Source organism: Zalophus californianus, chromosome 8 (assembly GCF_009762305.2).
Source record: "Zalophus californianus isolate mZalCal1 chromosome 8, mZalCal1.pri.v2, whole genome shotgun sequence".
NCBI classification, from domain to species: Eukaryota; Metazoa; Chordata; class Mammalia; order Carnivora; family Otariidae; genus Zalophus; species Zalophus californianus.
The window spans coordinates 58,270,760-58,285,662 of NC_045602.1; the positions used below are offsets into that span (position 1 = coordinate 58,270,760).

Consider the following 14,903-nt stretch of genomic DNA (forward strand, 5'->3'; position numbering starts at 1 on the left):
CCAGGGTCCTGGGATCGAGCCCCGCATCGGGCTCCCTGCTCCGCAGGGAGCCTGCTTCTCCGCGTCCTTCTCCCTTTGCCCCTCTCCCTGCTCATGCTCTCTCTCAAATAAAATCTCAAAAAAAAAAAAAAAAAACAAAAAAACCCAAAACCATTCCAAATGAAACTGAAGTATCCCTTGACCCCATCTCCAGTCCCATTCTCTTTCCCCCAACCCGTAGTCAGTATTTTTAATAAATTTGATCTGTATTCTTTAAGTCCTTCACATTATCTTTGTATCTTAAGAAAAGTAGGTAGCACTGTTTTATAAAATTAATTTACTTATATGGTATATTGTACATATGCTGCTTACTTTTTCCTACTCAGCATTGTAACTGGTTTATCTATTTGATATGTAGGAATTGTCTATTTTTTGACTGCTTTTTGTTCTCCCACATAAATCAACCATATTTAATGTAGCCATTTCCCCAAATGATAGATTTCTAGGTCATTACTTTTTTCCGTTACAATGATGCCACAGTGAAGATCTATATACATGTCTAATGGTGTGACCATTTCTTTGGGGCATAGATACAAGTTGATGAGAGCGTATGTACATTTTCACTCTACGAGGTATTGCCCGAATATTCTCCAACGTGGCTGTACCATGTTGCCAACATTTGCTGTTAGATTTTTAAATGGTTGCCAGTGGTATCTTGTTTTGATTTGCATTTCCTAATGTTTGTCATCTTTTCATATATTTATTAGTCATTCAGGTGTTCTCATCTGACTTTTCCTGTTCACTTTCTTTGCTTATCTTTGAGTATTATTTTTCTTGTTTTTAGATATTTGCATATGCCCTAATCAGACTAATCCTTTGTTGGTTATATATGTTGCAGATATCTGCTTTTATGTTAAACAATTTTCAACTTTGATATAACTGGAAATATTTTTAAGTGAACAATTATGCTAATTTTATGCTTAGTTTTTAATGTGAGGACCTTGCCTTAGAAAGGCTTTGTTCTTTTTTGAGCTGTTGTCAGTTTCACTGTACTTAACTGACCATATTATCTATCACAAGTGTAATTTCGAATCTTTTTAAAGCACCCAAATTAGAGGAGTTTTAGGTGAAAACTATGGTCCTTATTAAATTCTGCCATGTGATAAAAGGTGAAACATTAAGTACATAAGTCCAAAGCACTTATAAATTGGACTGTAGTACAAACATTGAGGGTGCTTGTACTCTACAGAACTTATGTGTTCATTGTAAAATACTGAAGCTGGATTTCCTCTTCTCTTTTACAAACTACTAAATCAAGGTCTATTTGTTCCTCCATGGGCCATATCTGTCAAAATATACATCTACTCAGACCAGTCCCTATTTTATATGCATGGAGCTTTGATAGTTATCTGAGTGCTGTTTCCTGGAATGTCCTTTCAAGTATAGACATTAATGTGACATCTCAGTACCCAAAAGTATAAGACTATTTTTTCATCTAGTGTTGCTAGATGTATCAAGTGTTACATCTAGTAATACATATGCATGAATCCCAGCTTTCATTTAACTTCTTTGGATGTCACTCAGGAAACCTTGGGTTTCTTTCACTTGATTTCATTAGTCATATACATGTACAGTTGATCCTTGAACAATGCGGGGTTAGGGGCACCAACCCCCCTCGCAGTAGAAAACCCACACGTAATTTTTGACTTCACTAAAACCTAATACCCGCTGTTGACCGGAAGCCTTATCATTATCAGCAGTGGATTAACACACATTTTGTATGTTATATCCTGTATTCTTATAATAAAGCTGGAAAAAAGGTTTTGAAAATCATAAAAGTACCTTTCATGCTGTACCGTGTCAAAAAAAATCTGTAAGTAGACCCGTGCAGTTCAAACCCGTGATGTTCAAGGGTCAACTGTATAGTCTAGTGACCACTGATATTTCATGCTGTTTTAAGATAAGAGACCAAGTCCAGGCTGCACTGGTTTACTCCTTTTCAAGATATTTATTGTTGAAATAGAGCACTCTATATGATAGCAGGAATCCTGCTAAGAAATATATTGACATTTGGTCCCTAGGAAATCTGAATTTTAAATAATAGTCTAGCAGTTACGATAAGACTTGACTATGAGCATTGCTTCTTTATCCAGTAGAAAGTGTGAGATTAAAAATAGTTTTCTCTCCAATATTTAGGTTGGTCACAGCAGATGTAGCTTTTTACACTGGAAATCTTCAAGCCTTAAAAGGCCTTAAAGATTTGGACCTAAATATGTCCGAGATCTGGGAACAGAAGAGGTGATGACATACTGGAAAACTGGGTAGCTCATCTGACCATGGGATGTGTATGTTTATGAAGAAAATGTGGATGCCTGTGATTCAAGAACTGAACCTCGAACCCAAAGTGAACTGGGATAGGGGAAGGGGAAAAGGAAAGTATCAGTGTTGGGAAACTGGGATTCAGTGGGATCTACAAGGAATGCCATTTTTATGCTTCCTTCAGTGAGGAGTAACTGATCAGGTGTCTATAACATTTTTCATTCTCTCTGGAAACAGACTCAGGTTTCTTTGGACCAAATCCAAAAGAACACATAGCTGTAACACAGCTGTAGTTGACTAGAATGCTCTGTATACTTTATATTAAAAAATGCTTTGCATTTCTTCCAGTGCAATGAAATTCATATGGTGTCCCACCTTATTTAATGATGGTACAATTTAAAATATTAAAATCTTAGTCAACCTCTGTAGAAAGTTTTCTCTATGAAAGTAAAGCTGTTTGAAAAATTATTTTTTTACAGATCTTTCTATAAAAAATAAACATCTTTTGATTGCTTGGATTTAGGAATTCAATTTTTGTTTTAGTGACCAATGTCAAGTTTCAGGCCTTGTGTGTCACATATTTAATCTTTCTACCACCACTCTTTGTCAACTGGGTAAAGCCTTCCAGAATAGTCTAAATACTTGAAAGTCTGATCACAGTAAATAAAGAATAGATATTGGCATTTATTTATGCAACTACTAATTTAAATACTTTTCAGAAGTGGTATATGAAAGGCTGCAGTTTAATAGCTGTATTTTTATAAAAGTATCTATGAAGGGTTGGTTTGTGGGCTTTCTATTTCTAGCAAATGGTAATACATTTTAATATGTTCTGCCTATTTATGAGTTCTCATTTTAACATTTAGATAACATATGAAGTATGGCCCCCTTGCGTTCTTGTTTTTAAAAAGTTACTTTTGATGTGTATATGAACGAAGACCAGGGAGAAAATAGAACTTTTAAAAATATAGACTGCTGTGTTGGGGCCAGAAATACAAGGTGATGAGTAAGTTATTTAAAGATTTTATAATACCTACCTTCAAAACTAGAATCAGCAGCACTCTACAACTGAAAGTGCCTGTGCCTCACCTCATACCAGGAATCTTGCCTCACCCTGTCAAGAGTGCCTAACCTTGTGATTATGTACAGTGAAATAATAGTCTTATTTTGTGCTTTTCCATTCCCTTAAAAGGAAAGCTTGTTTTCTTTATCATTACTGAGGTATGTCATTGGTTCTTAAACTGTCTAAAATAAAGCTGTAAAAAATTATCAGACTTTATAAGGCAACTTCTTTTTAATAGTATACAGTAAACTTTAAATTACAAGCAGCCTACTCAAAAACAGATATGTAAGAATTAGAAAATGTAATTAATCCTTAGAGAAAAGCCACAAACTACCAGCAGAGCTGATTTGAAAGGTTATTTGTGAATATTTTCAGTCACAACAAGAAAGCTTCAAGGAAAGGGAACTTTATAAAGTTATCCCCCCACCCCATCGTACTAGAGAACAAGGATGTAAAAGAAATACCCTACCTCTAGCCACCCCATCCCTTCAGCTGGAAAAAGAAACATCACTTTGTTTTAATAAATGGAGAGTCTATGGAAAGCATGGCAGGCATCCCAGCCTTAGGACTAGCTGAAAGGCCTTCAGCTTTATTCCTATGGAAAGAATGATGTGGTTAAGATTCTTAGAAATGCAAAAACTAGATATGTTAGGTAACTGGTCAGTGAGTACTTAAATATTTCAAGAGCAAATCTTCCAACTGATCCAGTAACTGTTTTGCAAGAGTAAACCATTTTTCTTCACCATTTCGTAAAGTTAGCATTGAAAGTGTACGTGTGCACATGGATTGCCTCACAGCTTTATTTTTGAAATCACAAGCAATTCAAAGTGACCATCACTGAGGCCTCTGTTAAAAGATGTTCCAGCCTCTGTTAAAAGATGTTCCAGCAGAGCTGCCCCAGTTTTAAGATTAAACAGTATTGCACTTCAAGATGAACTTTCAGGGTCCTCTTCAAAGAAGAAAAATATTGCTTCCATCTGTGCTTTTCTTCGACTAAAAGCATATTGCAAAAAAAAACTAAGAATTAACTCCTCAGGGTACAGTAACATAGTAAAGTACCTGCCGATTTTAGAATCCTAGAGAACATTTCATTGTAAGAAACTGTTTAACCCATAATTAGTATGAAGTGTACACAGTATTTTTCATTTCAGTGGTCCAAGATACGAAGGTTCCCTGATACAATCTTGTTCTCTAATACTGCTCCAGGTGGGATGTCGATTCGGTCACCGTGATTTGCAATGATGATAACTGTTCCCTACAAAACAGAAGAGTGTAAAACTGCAGCTGAAACACAACTGATTTTCTTACAATTACCAAGTTTATGCTCCATTTACAGTGGAGCAGTTGTACTTATTAGCAGTTTTAAAGTAGGAAAAATAACATGTTAAGGAAAACTGTATAATGTGTCCAAGAATCCTGCCAGTAGTTCTAGAGACCCTGCCTCCGTATCAGAGGAGTACCAGGGGTTGAGAAGTGGGCCCTGTGCCACAGCATGATGGGCCCTTTCAAAGAACTACCTTCATAAAGATACTGAGGTGCTTGGTTTATATTTACATGTAGGTTTGGGTTTGTTTTGTTGGTTTATGAATATATTTTTCATGTCCTGAGACTATGTAGATGAGGCAGTATCAGCAATAAAGTTCCATGTACGTGTGTGTGTGTGTGTGTGTACACAGTATCAACAATAAAGTTCTATACACCTATATATGTATATATACACGTATATATAGGTCTGTATAGTTGACCCTGGAACAACACATGTTTGAACTGTCTGGGTCCCACTAACACGCATTTTTTTCAATAAATACAGTATAGTACTGTGTATGATTTTCTTAAAATTTTCCTATCTCTAGCTTCCTCTATTGTAAGAATACGGTACATAATATATATGACCTACAAAATATGTGTTAATCAACTGTTATCAGTAAGGCATCCAGTCAACAATAGGCTATTAATAGTTGCATTTTTAGGGAGTCAAGTTATACATGAATTTTTTGACTACACAGGGGTCACCCCCCCCAAGCCATCATGTTGTTCAAGGGTCGACTATATATACATACACACACACACACACAGATAATCTTTTTGTTTTTCTAAGATCCTCATTTAAGGAGCTGTACTAAAGGAAGACCACATGTACTCTAGGTATGGGTTTTTTTTTTTTTTTTTAATAGGAAAAAGCTGATGTATCTTTGGTTCTGAGCTTTAATATTTATACCTATAGTCCTTCCTATTTCTTAGGCTAGCATGATACTCATCAAAGTACCCAAGTACTACCGTATGTGAATAAATCTCTATACTGATGACAATCAATTACTTTAATAGGAATAGATTATATTCAGTATAAGTGAAGTTGTCATTTTTTTCTACTTTCATTCAGATTCAAATAGTCCTCTTTGCTGAGCTAATGCTACTTTAACAGTGATTCTCTTTTACAGACTGTCATTTCAATAAAATAGTACCAGTTAAATTACTTACTGGTGTTTGCTTTCAATTTGAATGCTATATTCCACAAAGTTCCTATATACAACAATTATGGTTGTATTTTAACTATGTTGTATATCTATGGAAGATAGTTATTAATACTAAATACTGTGGTAAGCTATTTCATTTTAAAAATTATTTATGTCTTATAAACATCTGGTATAGACTAAGAGGTATTCTTTAAAATAAAGGTAAATTTAGGACTAGAAAATGAAACCTGTTTTGTAAAGGTATAAGAACTGTAATTTTCTTCAGAACAACACACCTTTAGTGAAACATTCTTGCCAAATGTCACATCTCCTGAAACTGTGAGGTGATCCAATTCAAGCATATCTGGTATACTTTCAAATCTCCTTAGATAATCCTGAACCTGAAAGAAACAAATTGTTTCAAAAATGGGTTAACAGAAAAAAACAGGGATTAAATTAACAAGATAGTTTACTTGAACTGTGAAAACATTCTATTTATGGCCAAGCTCAGGCCATCTATGGGAAGAACCTATTTATTAAGCATTTGTTAGATGCTAGATGCTGTGCAGGAGAGACCAGGATATATGAACACTGTCCCTACAATCAAGCAATTTATGACACCACTGAGCAGATCAGACATTAATAAATAAATAAACAACATGCTAAGAGCCCAATGAGTAGTTCAAATAATCTGGAGTTTAGTTGGAAAGAGATCATTGAAGCAAGCTAGACTGGAGCTGGGCTTCAGAAGAAGTGGAATATTTCATGCACAGCAACAGCACGAATTATCAAATTATCATTACAAATGATTACCTTTTATTTCCTTAGATTTATAGGCACTTTGTAGAAATTGTCTTATAGGGCCTTGTTTCCTATTTTGCTAAGAAAATTAGAAGCAATCTGCAAAATTGTTATATGCAAACAATGAATCATGGAACACTACATCGAAAACTAATGATGTATGGTGACTAACATAATAAATTAATTTAAAAAAATATTAGAAGCAATCTGAAAAGGTCCATTGACTTCTACCAATGGGCTACTTGCCCTCTAGCCCATTACTCTGTCCCTTCCTAGTACTGGGTGTACTCCAACTTAAGGCCAGGCCTTCTTATGGCCTATTCAAAGATATTGTCCAGTGATTCTTTCTCCCTCTTCAATGTTTTCTCTCTCTGATTGCATCAATTCCAGGCAATGTATAAATATCCCATATTCTTCCATCTTTAAAAAGCAAACAAACTCTCAAATCTTATATCCCTTTCTGTCTATGGCTGCAGTTGTTTTGCTTTGCTTTGTTTTAGGGCAAAATTCTTGAATTAGTTGTCTGCATATCTCTAATTTCTCCTGTTCTCTACTAAATCCCCTCCAGTCAGGCTCCAGAACTTCTATATTGATAAATCTACATAAATTCTCATTGATCTTGAACCATTCATCTTACTTGAATCAGCAGCAGCACTTGACACAGATGATCACTCCCTCTTTCTTGAGACATTTTCTTAATTTGGCTTTCAGGACACACACACTCATGGTTTTCTACCCAATTCCTCATCTGTAACTCTTCAGTGACCTTTGCTGCTTCCTCTACCTCATCCCCGTCCTCTAAGCCTTGGACTGTCTTAGGGAATAGTCCTCCCACCTCCTCCCTAGGTGATCCCTATCTCATGGCTTTAAATACCAGCTATAAACAGAGGATTCTCAAATTTACCTGGCTCTTCCAGATTTCTCCTCTGATCTAGAAAGAGTCTAATAAATTTGAAGGTCTAATAAATACAGTATCTCCAAAATTGAATTCCCCATCCTGGTCCCCCTAAACCTACTTCCCCCATCTCCATAAACGGCAGGAAAGTCCATGCTTCCAGTTGCACCGGCTAAAAACCCTGCAATCACCCTTAACCTTTTCTCTCTTGCACTCCCATCTAGTCCGACTGCAAATTCTGTAGGTACAACTGTCAAAATTTCTCAGAATGTCAACATTTTTTCACTATTTCCACTGCCATCACCCCGGTCAAAGCCGCCATTTCCTCTTGCCAGAATTCCTGCAACAGCCTATTCCCTGGTCTCTCTGATTCTACCCTCGCTCAGCAGATTGGTCACTTCACCCCTTAGCTCGCAACTCTCTGATGGTTTCTCATCCACCAGGAAAAAAGAAAAAAAAAGCCACCCACATTCCCAGTATTTAGTTACAAGGTTCTACACATTAGGACTGTTCCCTGTCTGACCCAACTACTCCCCCCATCTCTCACTTGCTTACTCTGCCCCAGCCATATTGTGCTCTGTAAAACTCAGAGCAACTAGCCATTGCCCACTCAGCCCCTGTTCTCAAATTAGGGCAGCTAACGTTCTTATCTCCTGCAGGGTACTGAAAAGGCTAGGAAGATTGAGGGGGACATGAAGAGGGAAAGATGAGGCTGGGTAGAAAAATGGCCAGGGCGCCTGGGTGGCTCAGTTGGTTAAGCATTTGCCTTCAGCTCAAGTCATGATCCCAGGGTCATGGGATCGAGCCCCGCATTGGGCTTTCTGCTCAGTGGGGAGCCTGCTTCTCCTTCTACCTGCCGCTCTGCCTACATGTGCTTGCACGCTCTCTGTCAAATAACCTGTTTCTAAAACAAAAAACAAAAAAAAAAGAAAAACGGTTGGCAGTACCCTCTCAGGATGTGGGAAGAGGCTGGGTCTTTGTACCACCCGGATTTTCCCAGCTCAACCAGGCTGATAAGAGGCACCCAAAACAGGGAGAGTCCTAAAGTGCCTGATGTTATCCTGGAAATTGCAGCACAGCCACCGGACCCAGAATCATCCCCCATCGATATATGAGGCAGAACATACCTCCACACCAAGTGGCACTAGCCTACAACCAGGACTAGAATAGGCCTGGAGGGCCGAGCAGGACTCCAGGCCAACCACAAAACACTTCATTAACTTCACGATATTTGATGTGATGAAATGTTTTGAATTCCACTTATGATGCTGGGGTGGGGTTTTCCTATACTTGCTCTTCTCCCTGCTTGGAATGCTATTCACGCAGTGTAAAATTATACCAACACCACCGCACCCACACATTCCCTATTCCTGCTGCTTTTTCTCCATGCATTTTCCACCACTTGACATAATATACATTTGCTTATCATTCTTACCCCACTAGAATATTCATGAAGGCAAGGATTTTAGTCCATTTTATTTACTGCTAACTATCCACAGCACCTGGAACACTGCCCAGCACATGGTAGGGGCTCAATATTTGTTAAACCAGAATTAACATTCTCCCACTGATGAAAGCAGTAAATGGTTTTACAAGAGACATAAAGTAAAATGTCCCAAAATTAAACGTTCTTTCCTACTCTTTAGCAATCAGATTTCAAAAGTGAGTTACACCTCTATCTTCTATGGTTGACTCCCTTTAAAATACAGCAAAGACAGAGGAATGTAATAGGTCAGCAGCTGAGTGTAATTAGACCCCAATTCACATCATTCCAATCATTTTTATACTTACACATTTAAGAACTATAAATTCACATGTATATCGTATCTATAATTACATACCTTTGTAAAAGAACTGCCTAATTTAACCAAGGGTACTGTAGGAAATTCCCGCTTTTCACTCATTGTCAAAGATCCTGCATTAAGGCTATAGAGGTTTGACATCACAAGCAAGAGATCTGATGTGGTTTTGACAGGTAGAAAGCGGCTCCTAGGAACATTAATACCTAGAGAGTTCTCAAAACTTTTAATGGCAGCGCCTACTGCAGTCTCTAACTGAATGACATTCAGGCCTCCATCCAAAGTCTGTAAGAAAGAAAAGCAGGCAGGGAGAGAGGAGAAATAGGTTTTAGCAACTTAGTTTCATGTGGGCTGGTTAATATTTGGGGAGTGGTTTCAGAGATCCATTGAAGGAGACAGAATTTTGAAAAGTGACATTTAGCAAGTACCTACCATACGCCAGGTGCTTAGACATACATGGTGTTTTTTTTTTTTTCAGCATCGTAACTCCTGTTTAGTAATGTTTCCATTTTATGATAAAGAACCGAAGGTTACAGAAAACTCATGCGAGATTCCTGTGGCCAAAAGGCCTTTAAGTGTCAGAGCAACAAGTAAGACCGAGGTAGGTTCTCTACTTTTGGGCCCAGTGCTCTTGCCACTACCACAGCCCTGTGTCAAGTAAGAGCACCAAGGCTTCACACTAAAGAGAAGGTGTATAGACTCTGAAAGACAGGGCCAGGAACTGGAGTGACTTACTAGGCAAAAAGGAAGGACCTGTGAATAGATGGGCCAGAGAGAATGGGCAGTGGATCTGTGTGTAGGGAGGCAAGGGCTGCACCTCTGGCTTACCTTTGGATTCACAATGATCTCCATATCAATAGCATTTTGCTCCTGCAGTCTTTTAACTGCTTCAAGAGAGATCCATAGATTGTTTGTGTTAAATATTTTGAATTTTGATACAGACTTGAACTCGTCAACATGTGCTTTTGGCACTTGAGCGATTTCCACCAGTCTCAATTTGCCTTCATACTGGGTGAGTGTCCCACCCTAGAAAGGCAGAGAGGAGTGTGTGAGTACCTCCATATCTCTCCCAGTCATAACCATACCACACTATTTCTAGTCTGTGAAAGTGTTAGAGAAAAGACATTGATGATAAAATCTCCCAGAAATAAAAAGTTTTGGCATTGATTCAATCTTTGATACACAGCAACATACATATGATGGTAGAACCAAAGAAAATATTCAGGTTGTCATTTTATACTATATACCCACCCTCTTGTCCACAATAAAAGCCCTGGGAGTACATTAGAGTCTTCCTCGCTTTTTGAAAGTCTGCTACAGGAACAGCCATTCCTCTCATTCCCAAACCACCGTCCATCACTAAATAACTAGTCCTACTACCTCAGACCCTGCTCTGATTGGCTCTAGGATAGGAGGAGAAAAGGGAGGACAGAGGCACAAGGGGTGAGGAGTGGCCCCCTGAGCGGCCTCAGCTTAGAGATGTTCTTACAGTCATGAGGCCACAGCCGTGTGGGGAGAGGGGAATGTTCACTCACGCGTCAGGGGGCACTGCAAGAGGCACAGAACTCCCGCCTAGGGACTGACCATTTTAGTATTCACACTCTGCCCATTTCTGTTACTCCCTGTGGCTACGTAGTAAAACTTTGTGTACTATTTCATGACCACTATACATGCAAAGTTAAAAAAACATTTTTTTTTGCAACTACAGAGATACTACAGTGATTAAAAAAATATATAAAAATGCATAGGTAGAAAACAGAAATAGTACATTTTCACTAAAGGAAAAATGAAATAAATACACTTAAGCACCAAACTAGAAGAATATCAAAGGTCTGAACAAAACATTTGAAAGTGCTTTCACTTATCCTATAAATACATATAGAACTGTTTTCAGTTAAAATCGCCCATACAGATCACTCAACAATACTGTTAAGGTTCAATTTATATACATACAGTTATGTCAGGTGGAACTTAGGGTACCTTACAGAATACTATGTCACTGTCTTACAGTGATGTTACCAAGTGGATGAATGTGTTGTTTTGTTTACCACTGAAACTTTTCAATTAAAAAAAAGCATCTGAACTACATAACCTATGCAATGTGAAGATGTGACTCCCCAAACTTTCAATATTTACCTTTACATCTGCACGTGTTTTATTTGTGACTTCCATGACAAATTCACAGGGTTTTCCATTGGGTGGGTTCATTAGATGATTAAGAATATAAAGATCCACGGTGGCACCCAGATTATCTATGTTAGACACAAAAATATACTCTTTGCCTTCTCCTATAAGGGTGTCAAGCAAACCAGAGTTGTAGAAACTGGCGTAAATATCACCATGACCTGGAGGGTACCAAGCTTCTGTATTTTCCCCTGAGTATGAGACATCCTTTGCTACAGGCAGTAAAGATTCTTTATTAATCCTCGGGTACCTTAAAAAACAAACAAACCAAGGTCTTTTTCTATATCAATTCTGTAAAGCATTCCAGACCTTCAAGTAAAACAATGCATTTAAAGTTAAATAAAACTTTCCTCCTTCTCAGTCTATCAATAGTAATTTAATCACAGGTAAACCCATTTAAGAAAATCTCTTATCTGTGTTGTCCAATAATCAGTTTCCTAGATCATAATATTTGCTGCAAAAAAACTTCCATCATTACACAGATGGGAGGACACCTCATACTTCTAGGGTATTAATAGATTTGATGACTCTACAAGAGAAGAAATACATTAAGTAAATTTCTCAAACTTCTTTGGTCATAGAATTTTTCTTTCCCCTCCAAGTTTGGAAAAATCTGCCCATTCTTACAACCATGTATTCAGGGGTCACATCAGTGCTCAGGGACATCTGCTCCCTACCACGAGGGAGGACAGGTGTGGGGGAAACAGAGGAGCTAGCACTGTAACAGACCAAGGACCAACCAGAAGATGGAGGCGGAGCACCTGCAACATAGCAAGTGTCCACGAAAACAGATGAAAACAACAAGAAACGGTACAACTTTTAGAAGCACCCGTTCTCTAGAAAATTCGTATGGACCCACATTTACTCTTAGATGGAAGACTGACTCCTCCAGTTGCCTGGGCTTTATCCAAAGTCACCATCGGAAGCCCTTTCTACAGGCATACCTCAGAGATACTGCAGGTTCAGTTCCAAACCACAGCAATAAAGCAAGTGTCGCAATACAGCGAGTCAGGTGAATGTTTTGGTTCCCAGGGCACATAAAAGTTATATTTACACTATAGTCCATTCAGTGTGCAGTAGCATTATGTCTAAAAAAAATGTTCATGCCTTAACTTAAAAAAATACTTCATTGCTCAAAAATGCTAACCATCATCTGGGCTTTCAGTAGGTCAGACTCACTGATCACAGATCACCATAACAAATACAGTAATAAAGAACAAGTTTGAAACTGGGTGACACAGACACAAAGTGAGCAGATGCTATTGGAAAAGTGGCACCAATACCAAGAGACTTACTTGCTCAATGCAGGGTTACCACAAATATTCAACTTGTAAAAAAAAAAATGCAGTATCTACAAAGCGCAATTGAAGCACAATCAAACAAGATATGCCTGCACTTACTTTCCCTTCCTCAAAGTAGAAGATTTGTTTCCAGGATTTATTAAATTTCCCCCAAGCCTATTCCGGATGTTGAATAAATTTCTTCCCATATGAAGGAAGGTTATCAATATTGTAGAACATATAAAAATTTTCATCCACCCATGTGGAGCCCAAATATGCTCTCAGAAAGCAAAGACCTAAGCCATCCTCAAATATTCTGGACATGGAACAAGCAGATTCTCTCTTAGGAAGAATCACAGAGTGATTATAACAATCACCTATCTATGAACAAGTGTTCAGCCTTTAAAGACACTGAACATTTTCAAACATGAGTTTTTGGCACATGTACATCTTGAGGCTGCTCTATTTAAACAAGACAAAGAAATCTTTGTTTCCCAGGAGTAACACCCTCCATGCTTTTTATTACTTATTGTACCTGCTTTGATTAAAAGTGTAGATTTTCACACGACAGTGATTGTACTTCTGTAGTATTTTTTTTGTATCTTCATCCGTGTTAAAAGAGTTCATTAGAACAAGAGGAACATCTGTATTGTAGGTTTTGTTCAAATGCTAGGGAGGAAAATAACAATCAGATTACCCAGACCTACTTTTCTTTCACTTAAAAATTTAAAACTCGTAGGCTAATCACAAAGTATCTAAAACATCACCTATGTGTAGCCAAATACAAATATTTAGCATAAGCCGGACATTTTGCTAAGCAGTTCACCACGGACTTGCTCATTAAATCACAATCCTATGAGACGGAAACTTTGTCTGCAATATACGGATGGCTAAATTAAGGGCCAGAGAGGTGGCAGGTCATCGGCAGAGCCGGGACACCCACCATGGTCCGACTCGAGTTGTGTGCCCAGCCAGTGCCCTGTGGCCTTACTGGATAGGCAAATGCTGACGGAGCATTTACTCTGTGTCCAGAGCACAGTGGGGATGAAAGTACAAATGTTACAAAGACATGGTTCTCTAGTCTCAGGATTAATGTCAAGAACTGTGAATCGCACCCCAGCTGAAATCTTTTCAATCTCTAGGAAGAGTTAAGAGGCAACACAGAGTGAGAAGAAAGTAAGGTCTCAGAAGTCAGACCGTCCTGTGTTCACAGAGGGAATCGGGCAAGTAAATCAACCTCTCTGTCCCTTGGTTTCCTCACCTGTAAGATGGGGACGATATAAAGAGTACTTATCTTACAGAGTTGCTGAGAGGAACAAATGAGTCATTCATGAACAGAGTTCAGAATAACTCTCAGTGTACGTCCCGTACAGGCTAGGTGACCGTTGGCCGCCGCTGCCGCTAGTGTTACTACTGCAGCTGCCAGCACCGCACCGGACACGAGAGAGAGATGTGAAGAAGATGCCCCCGAAGAACTTATGGCCCACGATTAACGACTTCATCATAACAGAGATGGCAAGGAGAGTTCTAGGCATCCATGGCTGCCAACCAGATACGGAAGTTCTCCCTGGCCTCCCAAAAGGGGTTAATAAAGCCAGACCATCACAGCTGTGATGAAGGCTGCCATCCAAAAGAAACGGCAGGAGGAAGGTGGGGAGATCAAAGGAGAATCCAAAAAGATCCAGAGATTTCAACAACCACAAATGCTACTTAAAGATCAAAAGCTTTTATTTTACATCACCCTAAGGATTTGTCCTTGGGAACACCAGGCCTTTTTATATACTAATAAAGAAACTAAAGATAGCAAGCTCCTTGACTAGCTCAAATCCACATCTGTTATTTTGTAAGGTAACATTTATAATAACCTAAAACTGGTTTTAGTAGTTCATGAGAAAGGCTGAATGTTACTCACTTCAATTTGCTGAACAGTCAGATCCAAAAAGGTATTCTCATTCCTCACACCGATCAGACTTTTCGGGCCTTTGCAGCCCATGCTGGTTCCCAAACCTCCATTGAGTTTCACCACCACCAGCTTGTTCAGCACGGAAGATATATTATCAGGTAAGCCTCTGGCCTTTATCTTTTCATAGGGTTGAATCTGAAATTTAAAAAAAATTACAGAATTCAAAT

General features: G+C 38.5%; 2 protein-coding genes across 3 annotated transcripts in view; one reads left to right on the forward strand and one right to left on the reverse strand.

Moving 5' to 3' along the window:
- VPS54 (VPS54 subunit of GARP complex) overlaps positions 1–2,816 on the forward strand; it is an 88,838-nt gene extending 86,022 nt beyond the window's left edge. The window contains 1 exon segment of the mRNA XM_027622684.2: positions 2,176–2,816. Within this exon segment, the coding sequence (XP_027478485.2) occupies positions 2,176–2,281 (106 nt within the window). The 3' untranslated portion in view covers positions 2,282–2,816.
- A 761-nt stretch (positions 2,817–3,577) lies between these two features.
- UGP2 (UDP-glucose pyrophosphorylase 2) overlaps positions 3,578–14,903 on the reverse strand; it is a 70,545-nt gene continuing 59,219 nt past the window's right edge. Inside the window, exons 4-10 of one of the 2 annotated variants that reach the window (XM_027622695.1) lie at positions 14,686–14,871; positions 13,309–13,442; positions 11,446–11,743; positions 10,138–10,335; positions 9,352–9,594; positions 6,111–6,215; positions 3,578–4,616 (exon numbers count right to left, since the gene is read on the reverse strand). In XM_027622695.1, the coding sequence (XP_027478496.1) occupies positions 4,509–4,616; positions 6,111–6,215; positions 9,352–9,594; positions 10,138–10,335; positions 11,446–11,743; positions 13,309–13,442; positions 14,686–14,871 (1,272 nt within the window). In that variant the 3' untranslated portion in view covers positions 3,578–4,508. The remainder of the gene's footprint in view (positions 4,617–6,110; positions 6,216–9,351; positions 9,595–10,137; positions 10,336–11,445; positions 11,744–13,308; positions 13,443–14,685; positions 14,872–14,903) is intronic. The other variant, XM_027622696.1, reaches the window with a different exon arrangement.